Source organism: Limanda limanda, chromosome 2, assembly GCF_963576545.1.
Source record: "Limanda limanda chromosome 2, fLimLim1.1, whole genome shotgun sequence".
NCBI lineage: Eukaryota > Metazoa > Chordata > Actinopteri > Pleuronectiformes > Pleuronectidae > Limanda > Limanda limanda.
The window spans coordinates 19781993-19796686 of record NC_083637.1 but is presented as its reverse complement, the minus strand read 5'-3'; the positions used below and the strand labels follow the sequence as shown (position 1 = coordinate 19796686).

The 14694-nt window shown below is 37.9% G+C and overlaps 1 protein-coding gene across 1 annotated transcript; it reads left to right on the top strand.

Moving 5' to 3' along the window:
• The first annotated feature begins 1271 nt into the window (after positions 1-1271).
• On the top strand, positions 1272-4702 carry LOC133018621 (oxidized low-density lipoprotein receptor 1-like). Its single transcript, XM_061085032.1, has 6 exons — positions 1272-1356; positions 1829-1915; positions 2377-2583; positions 3052-3215; positions 3886-3989; positions 4431-4702. Exons 1-6 carry the CDS (start codon positions 1272-1274, stop codon positions 4606-4608), a joined length of 825 nt encoding a protein of 274 aa, XP_060941015.1. The 3' UTR covers positions 4609-4702.
• The last annotated feature ends 9992 nt before the right edge of the window (positions 4703-14694 follow it).

The window sequence follows — 14694 nt, the reverse complement described above, 5'->3', positions numbered from 1 at the left end:
TCTCGTCTTCTCATTCACAGAGCCTTTTAACCACACATCTATTTATTGATTTACTTTGTAACTGTAAATAGCTAAACTTATTAACTGTACATATTATATTTATTACATTTTATCCCGTATTTAACGTTATTTTAACTACTATTTTTAATAATATGAACTTATCTAATTATCATGAACTTTCTCTTTTAATACAACATTTGTTATGCTATTTTGAGATTAATTTTATGCACTGTATCCTGATGATTTTTATACAGGGCTACATAAATATAATAAATAACAATTGAATAAAAAGAAGTATTAAAAGTACAAGTACTTTGTAGCCTATTCCCTAATCCAATGGTCTGTTTTGTTTTCTACTAGAATAATACAGAATACTACTTAAGAAAAGAGCAGATACATGAAAAATGAACTTAAAGGTCCGGTCTATATCATTTAGTGACATCTAGTGGTGAAGTTGCATGTTGCGGCTAAATACCCCTCACCACACCCTTCCCTTCAAAACATGAGAGAGAATATGTGGCAGCCTTCAGTTGTCATAAAAACTCAAAAGGTGTTAAGTTTGTTCATTCTGGACAACTTTGAGAGGACCCACTCCTGATGTTAGTATAACGTATATAAATATAAAGGGCCCATAGTAGAGTTAAGAAAACAACAATTCTTATTATTAAGGATAATAAGAATTAATAATAGGATTATTTTATATTCAATTTCTTCCATTAGAGCCCTTTCACCTAAACCTTACACACTGAACCTTTAAGTCCCAGCATCTGTGGTAAACAGTTATGACATAATGTCACAACACCACCGTGTGGTAAGTGCTTTCACAGATGTACTCACACATTCCACATAACACAATGTGTCACTAACCAACAAAACCTTTCTTAAAATGTGTAAATCTGTAATCACCAATAGCGACATTTGTTTTGACCCTTTCAATTATTTTTTTTCCTTAGATAAATAAAAGTGATTTTTGGAGAAAATTTGAGAATTTATACTGTCGATTTAGGATGATTGCAAAGGTGAAAGGAAGATAAAGAAATGCTGTGGTTTTAAGTGTTTGAGTTAATGCTTTAAACTCCCCAAGAAGAGAATAAAACAGTTTATGCCTCAATTTTTGAACAGATTTTAGTGTGAGTCTCATTTCATGTACACATCGTTTTATCTGTGACTCATCTGAATCTTGGGCATTAGGCCAATCCTATGAGGAACCAAAAGAAGATATGCTGATCAGACCCGAACTTAACATTCTACTAACAACAAGGGCGTTCGCAATGGCAACATCCACAGAGGTGCCGGACTATATTAATGAGCAACCGAGAAATGGACAGAAAAACAGCAGCAATACAAATCAAACAGGTAATAACGCAGCATCTTATTATATATCTATATATAATATATAGATATATATATTGACATGTTTTTTAATTTTATATGTCATTTTGAAGTAGGCCATTTAGTTATCACAGCACATGAAGTAAACAATGATATAACGTCACTTGTCCTTTTAAAAGCTTATATAATATTTATTATTGTATTTTTGTTGAAATTTGCCAAAATGTATATGTTTAAAAATGACATCTGCTCCTCGTTATATAAAACCCAGCACAGACACTGGGCTTCACCTGTTCTAACTAAGTACAATATTGCGTCTGATGATGCAAAAGTCAGGTTAAACTAATTTATCCTTGAAGCAAACATTTGCACGTTTAACATGTTAAAATATACATTTCTATAGAGCAGAAGTCCATCTTTACGTATGTGAAACAACAAAAACAACATGCTGCCATCGGGGTCACAGATTTTTATTAACGTTCATTGGCTTTTGCAGAGAGAAGAATCCCTCGGCTGCTGTTACTCAGCTTCGGTGTGCTGTGCATCGTACAAGCTGTTCTCAACATTTCTCTGCGCCTTTCGTGTGAGTATATGGTTTCTTTCCTTTGAATATGAATTTCATAACCATAGCATTGTGTCATCTGAGATTTCCGAGGACTGTTGCACAGATAAAACCGTAATTGAAAATGACGCCATACTGTGGTGCAATTAAGGGCCCGGCACAGATGATGCAAGGAATTACACTTGACTCAACCCATTATCTGCAACACATAAGTAACTATTCTTTTAATAGAAAAATGTAATTTTGTGGTGGCCTGGATAAAAAGAACAAAACATGGACCCAGAACCCCTCAACCCTCGACTACCTTATTGGAAAACAAAATCCAAATGACCATACCCCAACTCATAGTCATATGAAGTATTTGTGCCCCATTAATGCAGTTTATAGCTTGAATTTGATATGTTTGTGTAAAAAGTTCTGTCACAAATTTTTTCTTCTATTAAATTATATCTAATGAAAATGGTCTGTATCATTTCAATCAGTGAACTCCGGCCAGGTATCAGATCCCCTTGTCTGCAACACAACTACCAAACAAAGCAAGAAGACGGATGTGGTAGATGACTGTAAGAGAAAGACGCCCAGTGGTTTCAACAGCTTACAAGACCGCTTCAATGCCCTGACTAGAGAGACGGACCTGATTATAAGTAAGCTGGAGGAGGAGAGGGACCAACTGAAATGGAAGATAAGGGGTGAGGAAAGAAAATCAGGTTGATAAGTCTTCGAACTATTTTTCTGTTGAAAACTACCTATGCCATTTAAAAATGAAATTGTGAATATTTTAATGAATTTTAGCGTTTGGGGTTTATAAGGCCTTATATGAGAAATTGTTAGTTAAGTTTATATCATAGATTTCATCTAAAGATGGACAATGATACGTCTCCACTTCCTCCCAGTAGCAGAAATACATTTTTTGTCCATTTCCCACCTGATAAGAGGAGAAAGGGTTCATGAGCTATACTGCAGCCGGCCACGACGGTTTGATTTCACTAGGGGATCTGTCATGTTGTTCATCATTATATACACTCAGTGGTTTATGTTTATCGTTCTAGATATGAATTTTAGCAGATAAATGCACAGCTGTAGTTATGTTCTATTCATAATTCTCAAGTCAATAGAGTTTTTGCATCTAATGTGCATTTCTTTATTTTATCTTCCAGACAAGAGTGGTTGTGTGTCCTCTCAACAGTGTCCGACAGGCTGGATTGAGAGGAACTCAAGATGTTACTTTCAGTCCGGATACCAATTGACATGGGAGGAAAGCAGAAACTACTGTAAGAGCAATGGAGCTGACCTGGCGGTGATCAACAGTGAACAGGAACTGGTAATGTATGGTGAATCGGTGTGTGCGTGTGTGTGTGTGTGTGTGTGTGTGTGTGTGTGTGTGTGTGTGTGTGTGTGTGTGTGTGTGTGTGTGTGTGTGTGTGTGTGTGTGTGTGACATTCTTGATGTTAAAGGTCTATTTTAGAAATGTTTTTGAGTTTGCCTCTAACATATGAAGAACACAGTAGGAGATCATCCAGGTCAGATGCATTCTCAATATCAGAAAAATGTCCAGAACAACCATGCAAGGGGTGGCGTCTGGGTACAGCAGCAGGAGGCGGGACAGGATGTGTAGACTCCCAATGGGGAAATCACATGTTTTTGTAACACAGGCATCTGCCCTTAATCGCCAAAAGCTCTCGTAACTTGTCGTCTTTCCAATTTGACATCTTCGTCGGTGTCTTCTACGTTAATGGCACTTCACCCTGAGATATTTGTATTTTTTGTGTCCATTGCGTGTTAGAACTGTCATTAACACGCCCACGCGACACAACATTTTCCTTCTCACATGGGCTCACTCTGACATTCTCCGGATATTTTTTCAGAGAGCTGTCAGGACAAACATCAGGAAATGGATGTAGCAACTGACTCTGACATTTGAGAGTGTCCAGAGTTCAGTTCAGGTCTGAAAGTAGCTTAAGTTCCATTTTGTATTATATTATTCTCAATAGATATTCTTGGGCCATCTGAACCGTTGTCTTGCCGGGTACTGGATTGGTCTGCATCGAACGAATGGGGAATTCAGATGGATTGATGGATCTGCACTGACCAAAGAGTGAGGCCTTTACAATAACCCTCACTATTTCTGCTTGATGTCAGATGTTTGTAACAATTGATTATGTCATTGTGAAAAAGCGTTTACACTGCCTTTGATGAACTGTTCCTGGATATTTCATAGAAAGATAGATAGATAGATAGATAGATAAATAGATAGATAGATAGATAGATAGATAGATAGATAGATAGATAGATAGATAGATAGATAGATAGATAGATAGATAGATAGATAGATAGATAGATAGATAGATAGATAGATAGATAGATAGATAGATAGATAGATAGATAGATAGATAGATAGATAGATAGATAGATAGATAGATAGATAGATAGATAGATAGATAGATAGATAGATAGATAGATAGATAGATAGATAGATAGGAGCAGGAATTGGGGAGAAGTGCATCTCACTGAGCTCCATCATTGTACTCTCCTTTAGATCCTTGAAGCCTGATGTCCTGAGAAGTCCATACAATTGTGTGGTGATGAATCTCTACACATCAGTGCAGAACAGCTGGAGAGAAGCCCCTTGTCAAAAAAGAATTTCTGGTTGTGTGAGACAGATCTTTGTCCCCCACCCTGATGAAGAACATAATATTATGTGTCTATACATGTGAATAAATGAATACGCTTTTACACAGAAGAACATATATGTTCACATTCAAATAAATATGTATAGATTTAAGCAACAATAGACAATTTGTACTTGGCTTACACTGGCTTCCTTATGTTTTAATTGGCATTGATGTGGTTTTACTGTACCTGATTTAAAAAATACATACAAATTATTAAACAATCCCACATGACTTGCTGTGTTTCAAATTGTTTGCCTCTGAAAATGGCTCTTGACTGAAGATAAACAAATAATATGATGGACTTTCATTCAACTCGTGTGTGTGTGTATGTGTGTGTGTGTGTGTGTGTGTGTGTATGTTTGTTGCTATATATATAAATTGTGTGTGAGTGTATTTCTATTTTTGTGAGGGCCATTTTGGTTTTAGCATGACGGTGTGAAAGGCTTGGAATTAGGCACATGCTTATATCTATAAAGAAAATACATTTTATGTGATTCTGGATAATGATCTGGATTTTGTGAATCAAAAAGTATTTTTAGAGGCTGGGGTGATATTTATTCATTTACTGTACTGTAACTGGGAATAAATATTTTGCCTGTGTTTACTGTGAGCAGATTGCAGAACATTTCTGTGTACACACCGCAGCCTGTTGCAACAGGTGTATGCAACATGTTGGCCAATCAACCAAAGCAGAGGAATAAGCTCTAGTGCTTTTCTACTTTTTTTTAAAATTAAATGTGAATCTGTCATTGTTAGAAATTATTAGGCTTCAACACCGGAGTACATTTTTTTAACCATTGTTGTAATGACACCAAAATTGATGCATTGGATTTATTGTTGCCCAGCAGAGAGCAGATTGCCAATAATAAATACAACCATTTGGATTCTCTGTTGTTTCCCATTTGATCCATATCAGAAAAATACTAAGCAATGAAGCCTTGATAATCATAAACACCTAGAGACAAATTATATAGATATTGGATGGATCGCCATGACATTTTGTACATTTGACATTCCAATGATTATTTTGATCCTCTGGCTTTGCTTTATATAGTCGATGTTATGTATTTGTTAAGAGTGTCGCTGTGCATAAAGAATGTCCATAATTTGGGTATGAACCAGCAGTCAACATCCTATTTCAGCACATGTCTGTCATAACTTCCCTATTTCTATAAAACAGACAGAGCTTCAGTATCACATGCATGTCATATACGCACTTGGTCCTAGCACAAGAGACATCTAACTCAGGTAGAGTGTAGTGATCAAATTACGCAGAAATGTCTGAGGATATCTATGCCATGCCAGACCTCTCCAAAAAAGTGAGAGTTCAGACAGGGGAGAAGGCAGACGGTTATGCAGATGTCTACGAAATCACAGACGATGTGAACATTTATGACAACTACTTGCAACAGGGGAGTACGCCACTAGAACTACAGCACAGCACCACTGAGGAGCCACAGAAAGGTACCAATCCGTCTGTCTGTCCCTGCCTGTCTTGTATGTACGACATAAATACACACAATACATGACCATTTTATTTGCATTGTGTCAACGCTTTTTGTTTTTCAATTATGGACCTAAAAACAGGGTTAATTTTAGCCACCCATTTTTATACATTGGGTAACTGAGTACTCTCATGTATAACTTTCAATAATGCACCTGGCACAATTCACTTGGACTCATGGATGGTCGTGGGTCAAGGTCCCTGTGACCTCTCACAACAAATTTCTTGACTTACGATTGTAATATCTCATAAGAACACCTTTGGGGAATTCTAAGATGTCAGCGGTCAAAGGTAAATGTCAGGGTGACGTTAAATTTATCTGTAAACAAATGTATATTGATGGTAATTGCACTTGTTGAGGGAGGCGTAGAACCGCAGTATGGTATTTCTAGTTGTTTATATTCGCTTTCAGCTCGCCAACCACAAACTTGCCAATGAAAGATTTCACTCCCTGTTTTAAAATAAATGCTCATCAGGTGTTTGTTTGTGCTCTCAGCCATTTCGGTCAATGTACCTTCAGGAGGGAGGAATCTTCTCAGACCTGCCGCAATGTTTCTGCTGCTCCTGTGTCTTCTCTTCCTGGCTGGAGTCGTTGTCCTGGTTGTCCTTTGTAAGTTTTCAAAACAAATCTATTCAAACCAATGGCTGTAGTAAATTACTCAAATATGTCTTAGTGAGTTTTTATCATTCACATGTTGGACCCTTGCTGTGGCAGTGATTCAAGACAAAGGCCTCATTGCCGACCTAACCAGAGCGAGAGATGAACTACAGACAAGTATTGGTGACATGAAAAGCCTCAATGACAACCTGACCCAAAAGACAAACCAGCTAGAGAAGGAAAATGATCATTTGAAGGCCATTGAAAGCAACCTCACTACAGAGAGAGATGAATTAAAACAGCAGCAAGGCAAGTGAAAATATGCATAATGCTTTTGGTTAAAAGATTATTTGGCATTTTTTCAAGTATACTCATTCAGTGTTATGCCAAGAATTGGGTGATAGGATTGATACCACTCTCATGTATGGTAAATACAAAGCTGGAGCCCGTAGCTGGTTTTCATATTGCACAAAGAATAAAGAAATGAAAGGCAAATCCACCACTAATTCAGCCAAATCTCTTAGATAAAAAAGTTGCACGGTGTTTGTTTGATTTATACAAAAATTCAAGTGTAATTGTTGGAAGCAGTTGTCAGGCAACCATCAGAAACTGTGGTCAATTCTTAAAATCCCAAGATTGGGCCTTTGAGACAATTCTGGCTGACATTGGGCAAGAGGAGGGTGACACCCTGGACGGTAGGGTATCGCAGGGACAAAATACAGAGAGAAACAACCATTTACACTCACATTCTCCCCTACATTCAATTTATACTCTTTAATTAACCTAATGCCAATCTGCATGTTCGTGGACCTGGAGAAAACCCATGCAGACATGGAGAAAATATGCAAACCTCAAAAAAATCTTCAAAACAGATGTATAGCAAGTATAACAAAATGATCATCAATCTTCCGTGGGATAAGGAGAGGGACAGAATCAAAATCATCTAGATGTAACAAGTGACAAAGGAGGACACATGTTCCTGGATATTACAGAGTTAACGCTATATTTTGAGATAACCAACTAAACATTGAGTTATGCTGATCCAACAAACTTGTTCCACCATATTTTCACATTATAATCTTTTCACAACTGGTAGTAAATAAAAGTCAAAAGCGCAAGGTAACAGTTGGATCACAATCCACAAGGATTATGCAATATTTATGTCATATCTGGTTCCTTAGATGAAATATTACACAAGTAATATAATTCAATTATAATGTATATAGTATTTATGCTCAACTACGCCAACCAGCAGCTGATATATGGCAAAGACTGTATATAAAGACGGACGGATGAGAGCTCCCTTAAAAGTCAATTATAGTTATATAAACAGCATGAAATGGAGCCTCTTGCTCCAAATGTGCAAAATGGCAGCGTTTGTATCCAGGATGGAAGTGAGGTAGTGGAGACACGTCATCCATCTTTAAGCAGTCTGTGGTATTAGGTATTACAGCGGAATTAATAGTCTCATCTAACTCTCTGAATTAAAGCATATTAGCATAATTTCCAAAACCCTTAACATCCAGGTCCCTTTGCCTGGGGCCCCCAAAGTCCCTTGTAATGCTCCTGAATGTTTGCAGACGAACATCTTTATCCTAATATTGAAAACAAATAGTAAGAAATCCGAAACTTAAATGTTTTTGTCAAATCCATTTATTTGCTATTGTGCTATTACTGAATAATAACATGTGAACAGGTTCTCCTTTTATTTTAAAGACAAACAGCCTGATCGAAACTGGAAAGCCCCATTAGTTTCTTACATGACCTTAGAACCTTCTCTAACCAACAACCACAATGTACAAAATGCTGTTTAGTCATAAAGCTAGCCATCTTTTAGCCTGATGTTGTCATACTCATGAGTCTAGTCAGAATATGAGTCTGAGACCGCTCCATTGGGCTGTGATTATGGGGCGTGTTTCAACCTGTTGCGGGTGGAAATCAAAGGCAGGAGGCGTCGTTCTCAAGTTCAAATTAAGCAGGTTTATTCAGAGGTCACAGGTCAGGAAACTGCGGTGTCTAGCAAATGATCATGCATGGTCCACTGATCCTGTACAGGAAAAATGGCGCAGAGACAGAGGTTCTTCTTGGATTGGGATTGGTCGGATCTCGTCGGGTCGTCCTCCTGGCGTCGTTTGGTCCTCCTCCTGGCGTTGCGTGATGACGTGCAAGCCGTGTCGCGGTTACTAGAGTTCATGAGCATATTGCCTCGTGTGTGTGCTTATTTTATGTGTGTGTGAAGTGAAGTGAGGTCATAGAAAACTGTGAGAAAGGCATGAAAACCTCTAGTCTAATCTGTCCGCTGTGTGTGTGTGAGGGAGTCTCAGAACTAATATAATGAAGTGATTCATGAAGCCAGAGGTTTGAAAACCTGTTATCTGTCCGCTATGGCAGACTCCCTTTTTAAGGAGTATGAAACATTCTGAGGTTGAGAAGCAGGAGAAGAACTATGTGTTTTGTTTGTATGTTTACGCTATGTGTATCTGACTACACGTTAAAGTGCGTGTATGTGTGTGAACAGTGGTGTATTGTCAATAAACCGCACCAGGAAAAAAAAAGCCTCTTCGCTCAATTGGATAGACCTACAACCAATCAGAGCAACGTAGTATGTGACGTATGAATCCCGTAGGAAGGACGGCAAAAACATCTTTTCGATCTACAAATGCCTTGATCGCGTTTCTCTGTTCCTCTTTCAAAATTAATGCGCTGTCTCCTAAAACAGACTCAATGGCAGCATCTACACATCTCAGCTCTCCAGCGGCAGGCATGTTTGTGGAAAACAAAGTCAACCCAAGCGCTCTTTGATGACGTAGTTGATTACATAACCGTTGATCATCTGTCCATATCGTATAATGGACAATTTGACAATTTGATTGGTCCGAACAGCTTCTGTTCGGAGATAATTTCTCCCCAACGGAGCGACTCCAGACCGAACTTCCCGACCGAAAAATGTTGTGGGCGGGGCTAAGTTCGTCTGGCACCCAGGCTAGCTAACTTTAGCATATCCAGAAATCCCTCCAATGATAATCATAGTTGGTAGAGGTAACTTTTCAATTTCTGGTTTTATCACATTCACCTGTTGAATTTCAGAAGTCAGTCACGGACAGAATGTGTCGTCCACACAGGATGAAAATATTAAACTGAATTAAAGACAACTCACAGAGCGCAAGACGCAGGGAAATGTTGAGAGCAGCTTGCAGGATACACAGGAGTCCAAAGCTGACACCAACCAGTCTGTAGAGTTTTCTTCCTTCCAGCAGAAATCACAGACAATGATCACTGGATGTCAACGAGAGCCGGCTGCAAGACACACACTGGTATGTAGGACAGAGCCATTTCAACACATTTACACACATCTAATTTCACTAATGTGCTTGTCTGTCTGTATGTATAACATAAAGCCGACAACCATTCATTTAACTGGCTTCACAGTTGCCATTAGTATCGTAAATTGCCAGAGGAAGTGCAATGCCGAACTTGGTGTGATTTAGGCACACCACACATTCAAAAATTTATAGAAATTGAATAAACAGGTGACTAGTTTCAGGGAAACTGAAAATATTCATCCAACAGTAGTATTTTTGTTCTCTTACCTGACATGCCAGGAGTCACTGTTCCATCTCCACTAGTGTGGCTCATTGAGGCGAGACCTTTGGCAGACGAATCAGGCTCCTTAGTAATCTCAAATCGCTCCTTATGGGAAACCATCACCAGACTTTACACAGGGGCCTGACAATGGTGATGTTAATTATTCTTCTTCTGAAGACTAATTACGCAAACAGTTTCTGTTCCTGTTTTCAACAACGTATAATTTTAGTCACTGCTCCAGCTACATCTTCTTGCCTGCAAATTGGATCACTTTCAAATTTAAAATCTATTTACTATGTTTTACATCATGCACTGTATAAAGTCATGCAACATTTTACTTAAGTAAATGTAAAAGTAACATATTAACTTTTCTACTTGAGTAAATTAAAGCAAGTACTTTGTTCTAAATATAATACATAACAATTGAATAAAAATAAGTATTAAAAGTACAAGTACTTTGTAGCCTATTCCCTAATCCAATGGTCTGTTTTGTTTTCTACTAGAATAATACAGAATACTACTTAAGAAAAGAGCAGATACATGAAAAATGAACTTAAAGGTCTGGTCTATATAATTTAGTGACATCTAGTGGTGAAGTTGCATGTTGCGGCTAAATACCCCTCACCTCACCCTTCCCTTCAAAACATGAAAGAGAATAGGTGGCAGCCTTCAGTTGTCATAAAAACTCAAAAGGTGTTTAGGTTGTTCAGTCTGGACAACTTTGAGAGGACCCACTCCTGATCTTAGTATAACTTATATAAATATAAAGGGCCCATAGTAGAGTTAAGAAAACAACAATTCATACAATTTAGTGAAAACATCACTAGGATTATTTTATATTCAATTTCTTCCATTAGAGTCCTTTCACCTAAACCTTACACACTGAACCTTTAAGTCCCAGCATCTGTGGTAAACACAACACCACCGTGTGGTAAGTGTTTTCGCAGATGTACTCACACATTCCACATTACACAATGTGTCACTAACCAACAAAACCTCTCTTAAAATGTGTAAATCTGTAATCACCAATAGCGACATTTGTTTTGACCCTTTCAATTCTTTTTTTTCCTTAGATAAATAAAAGTGATTTTTGGAGAAAATTTGAGATTTATACTGCCGATTTAGGATGATTGCAAAGGTGAAAGGAAGATAAAGAAATGCTGTGAATTTAAGTGTTTGAGTTAATGCTTTAAACTCCCCAAGAAGAGAATAAAACAGTTTATGCCTCAATTTTTTAACAGATTTTTAGTGTGAGTCTCGTTTCATGTACACATCGTTTTATCTGTGACTCATCTGAATCTTGGGCATTAGGCCAATCCTATGAGGAACCAAAAGAAGATATGCCGATCAGACCTGAACTTAACATTCTACTAACAACAAGGGCGTTCGCAATGGCAACATCCACAGAGGTGCCGGACTATATTAATGAGCAACCGAGACATGGACAGAAAAGCAGCAGCAATACAAATCAAACAGGTAATAACGCAGCATCTTATTATATATCTATATATATATATATATATATATATATATGTTTTTTAATTTTATATGTCTTTTTGAAGTAGGCCATTTATTTATCACAGCACATGAAGTAAGCAATGATATCACCTCACTTGTCTTTTTAAAAGCTAACATAATATTTATTATTGTATTTTTGTGGAAATTTGCCAAAAACTTATATGTTTGAAAAATGACATCTGCTCCTCGTTCAATAAAACCCAGCACAGACACTGGGCTTCACCTGTTCTAACTAAGTACAATATTGCGTCTGATGATGCAAAAGTCAGGTTAAACTAATTTATCCTTGAAGCAAACATTTGCACGTTAACATGTTAAAATATACATTTTTATAGAGCAGAAGTCCATCTTTACATCTGTGAAACAACAACAACAATAACAACAACATGCTGCCATCGGGGTCACAGACTTTTATTTACTTTCATTTGATTTTGCAGAGAGACGAATCCCTCAGCTGCTGTTACTCAGCTTCGGTGTGCTGTGCATCGTACAAGCTGTTCTCAACATTTCTCTGCGCCTTTCGTGTGAGTATATGGTTTCTTTCCTTTGAATATGCATTTCATAACCATGGCATTGTGTCATCTAAGATTTCCGAGGACTGTTGCACAGACAAAACTGTAATTGAAAATGACGCCATACTGTGGTGCAATTAAGGGCCCGGGACAGATGATGCAAGGAATTACACTTAACTCAACCCATTATCTGCAACACAGAAAAATGTAATTCTGTGGTGGCCTGGATAAAAAGAACAAAACATGGACCCAGAACCCCTCAACCCTCGACTACCTTATTGGAAAACAAAATCCGCAAAATCGATGACCAGACCCCAACTCATAGTCATATAGAGTATTTGTGCCCCATTAATGCAGTTTATAGCTTGAATTTGATATGTTTATGTAAAAAGTTCTGTCACAAATGTTTTCTTCTATTAAATTATATCTAATGAAAATGGTCTGTTTCATTTCAATCAGCGAACTCTGGCCAGGTATCAGATCCCTTTGTCTGCAACACAACTACCAACCAAAGCAAGAAGACGGATGTGGTAGATGACTGTAAGAGAAAGACGCCCAGTGGTTTCAACAGCTTACAAGACCGCTTCAATGCCCTGACTAGAGAGACGGACCTGATTATAAGTAAGCTGGAGGAGGAGAGGGACCAACTGAAATGGAAGATAAGGGGTGAGGAAAGCAGATCAGGTTGATAAGTCTTCGAACTATTTTTCTGTTGAAAACTACCTATGCCATTTAAAAATGAAATTGTGAATATTTTAATGAATTTTAGCGTTTGGGGTTTATAAGGCCTTATATGAGAAATTGTTAGTTAAGTTTATATCATAGATTTCATCTAAAGATGGACAATGATTCGTCTCCACTTCCTCCCTGTAGCAGAAATACATTTTTTGTCCATTTACCACCTGATAAGAGGAGAAAGGGTTCATGAGCTATACTGCAGCCGGCCACGACGGTTTGATTTCACTAGGGGATCTGTCATGTTGTTCATCCTTATATACACTCAGTGGTTTATGTTTATAGTTCTAGATATGAATTTTAGCAGATAAATGCACAGCTGTAGTTATGTTCTATTCATAATTCTCAAGTCAATAGAGTTTTTGCATCTATTGTGCATTTCTTTATTTTATCTTCCAGATGAGAGTGGTTGTGCGTCCTCTCAACAGTGACAGGCTGGATTGAGAGGAACTCAAGATGTTACTTTCAGTCCGGATACCAATTGACATGGGAGGAAAGCAGAAACTACTGTAAGAGCAATGGAGCTGACCTGGCGGTGATCAACAGTGAACAGGAACTGGTAATGTATGGTGAATCGGTGTGTGTGTGTGTGTGTGTGTGTGACATTCTTGATGTTAAAGGTCTATTTTAGAAATGTTTTTGAGTTTGCCTCTAACATATGAAGAACACAGTAGGAGATCATCCAGGTCAGATGCATTCTCAATATCAGAAAAATGTCCAGAACAACCATGCAAGGGGTGGCGTCTGGGTACAGCAGCAGGAGGCGGGACAGGATGTGTAGACTCCCAATGTGGAAATCACATGTTTTTGTAACACAGGCATCTGCCCTTAATCGCCAAAAGCTCTCGTAACTTGTCGTCTTTCCAATTTGACATCTTCGTCGGTGTCTTCTACGTTAATGGCACTGCCTTTTCACCCTGAGATATTTGTATTTTTTGTGTCCATTGCGTGTTAGAACTGTCATTTACACGCCCACACGACACAACATTTTCCTTCTCACATGGGCTCACTCTGACATTCTCCGGATATTTTTTCAGAGAGCTGTCAGGACAAACATCAGGAAATGGATGTAGCAACTGACTCTGACATTTGAGAGTGTCCAGAGTTCAGTTCAGGTCTGAAAGTAGCTTAAGTTCCATTTTGTATTATATTATTCTCAATAGATATTCTTGGGCCATCTGAACCGTTGTCTTGCCGGGTACTGGATTGGTCTGCATCGAACGAATGGGGAATTCAGATGGATTGATGGATCTGCACTGACCAAAGAGTGAGGCCTTTACAATAACCCTCACTATTTCTGCTGGATGTCAGATGTTTGTAACAATTGATTATGTCATTGTGAAAAAGCGTTTACACTGCCTTTGATGAACTGTTCCTGGATATTTCATTGATAGATAGATAGATAGATAGATAGATAGATAGATAGAAAGATAGATAGATAGATAGATAGATAGATAGATAGATAGATAGATAGATAGATAGATAGATAGAGAAGCCCCTTGTCAAGAGAAGAATTTCTGGTTGTGTGAGACAGATCTTTGTCCCCCTGTCCCGATGAAGAACATTATATTATGTGTCTATACATGTGAATAAATTAATATGCTCTTACACACAGAAGAACATATATATTCACATTCAAATAAATATTTAAGCAACAATAGACAATTTGTACTTGG

Bases quoted from the DNA above. Each gene is read 5' to 3' on its own strand.
- LOC133018621 (XM_061085032.1), top strand. From the start codon at position 1,272: ATGGCAACATCCACAGAGGTGCCGGACTATATTAATGAGCAACCGAGA. The intron at 1,357-1,828 runs GTAATAACGCAG...TGGCTTTTGCAG, and splicing joins CAGCAATACAAATCAAACAG to AGAGAAGAATCCCTCGGCTG. The intron at 3,216-3,885 runs GTAATGTATGGT...TATTCTCAATAG, and splicing joins TCAACAGTGAACAGGAACTG to ATATTCTTGGGCCATCTGAA.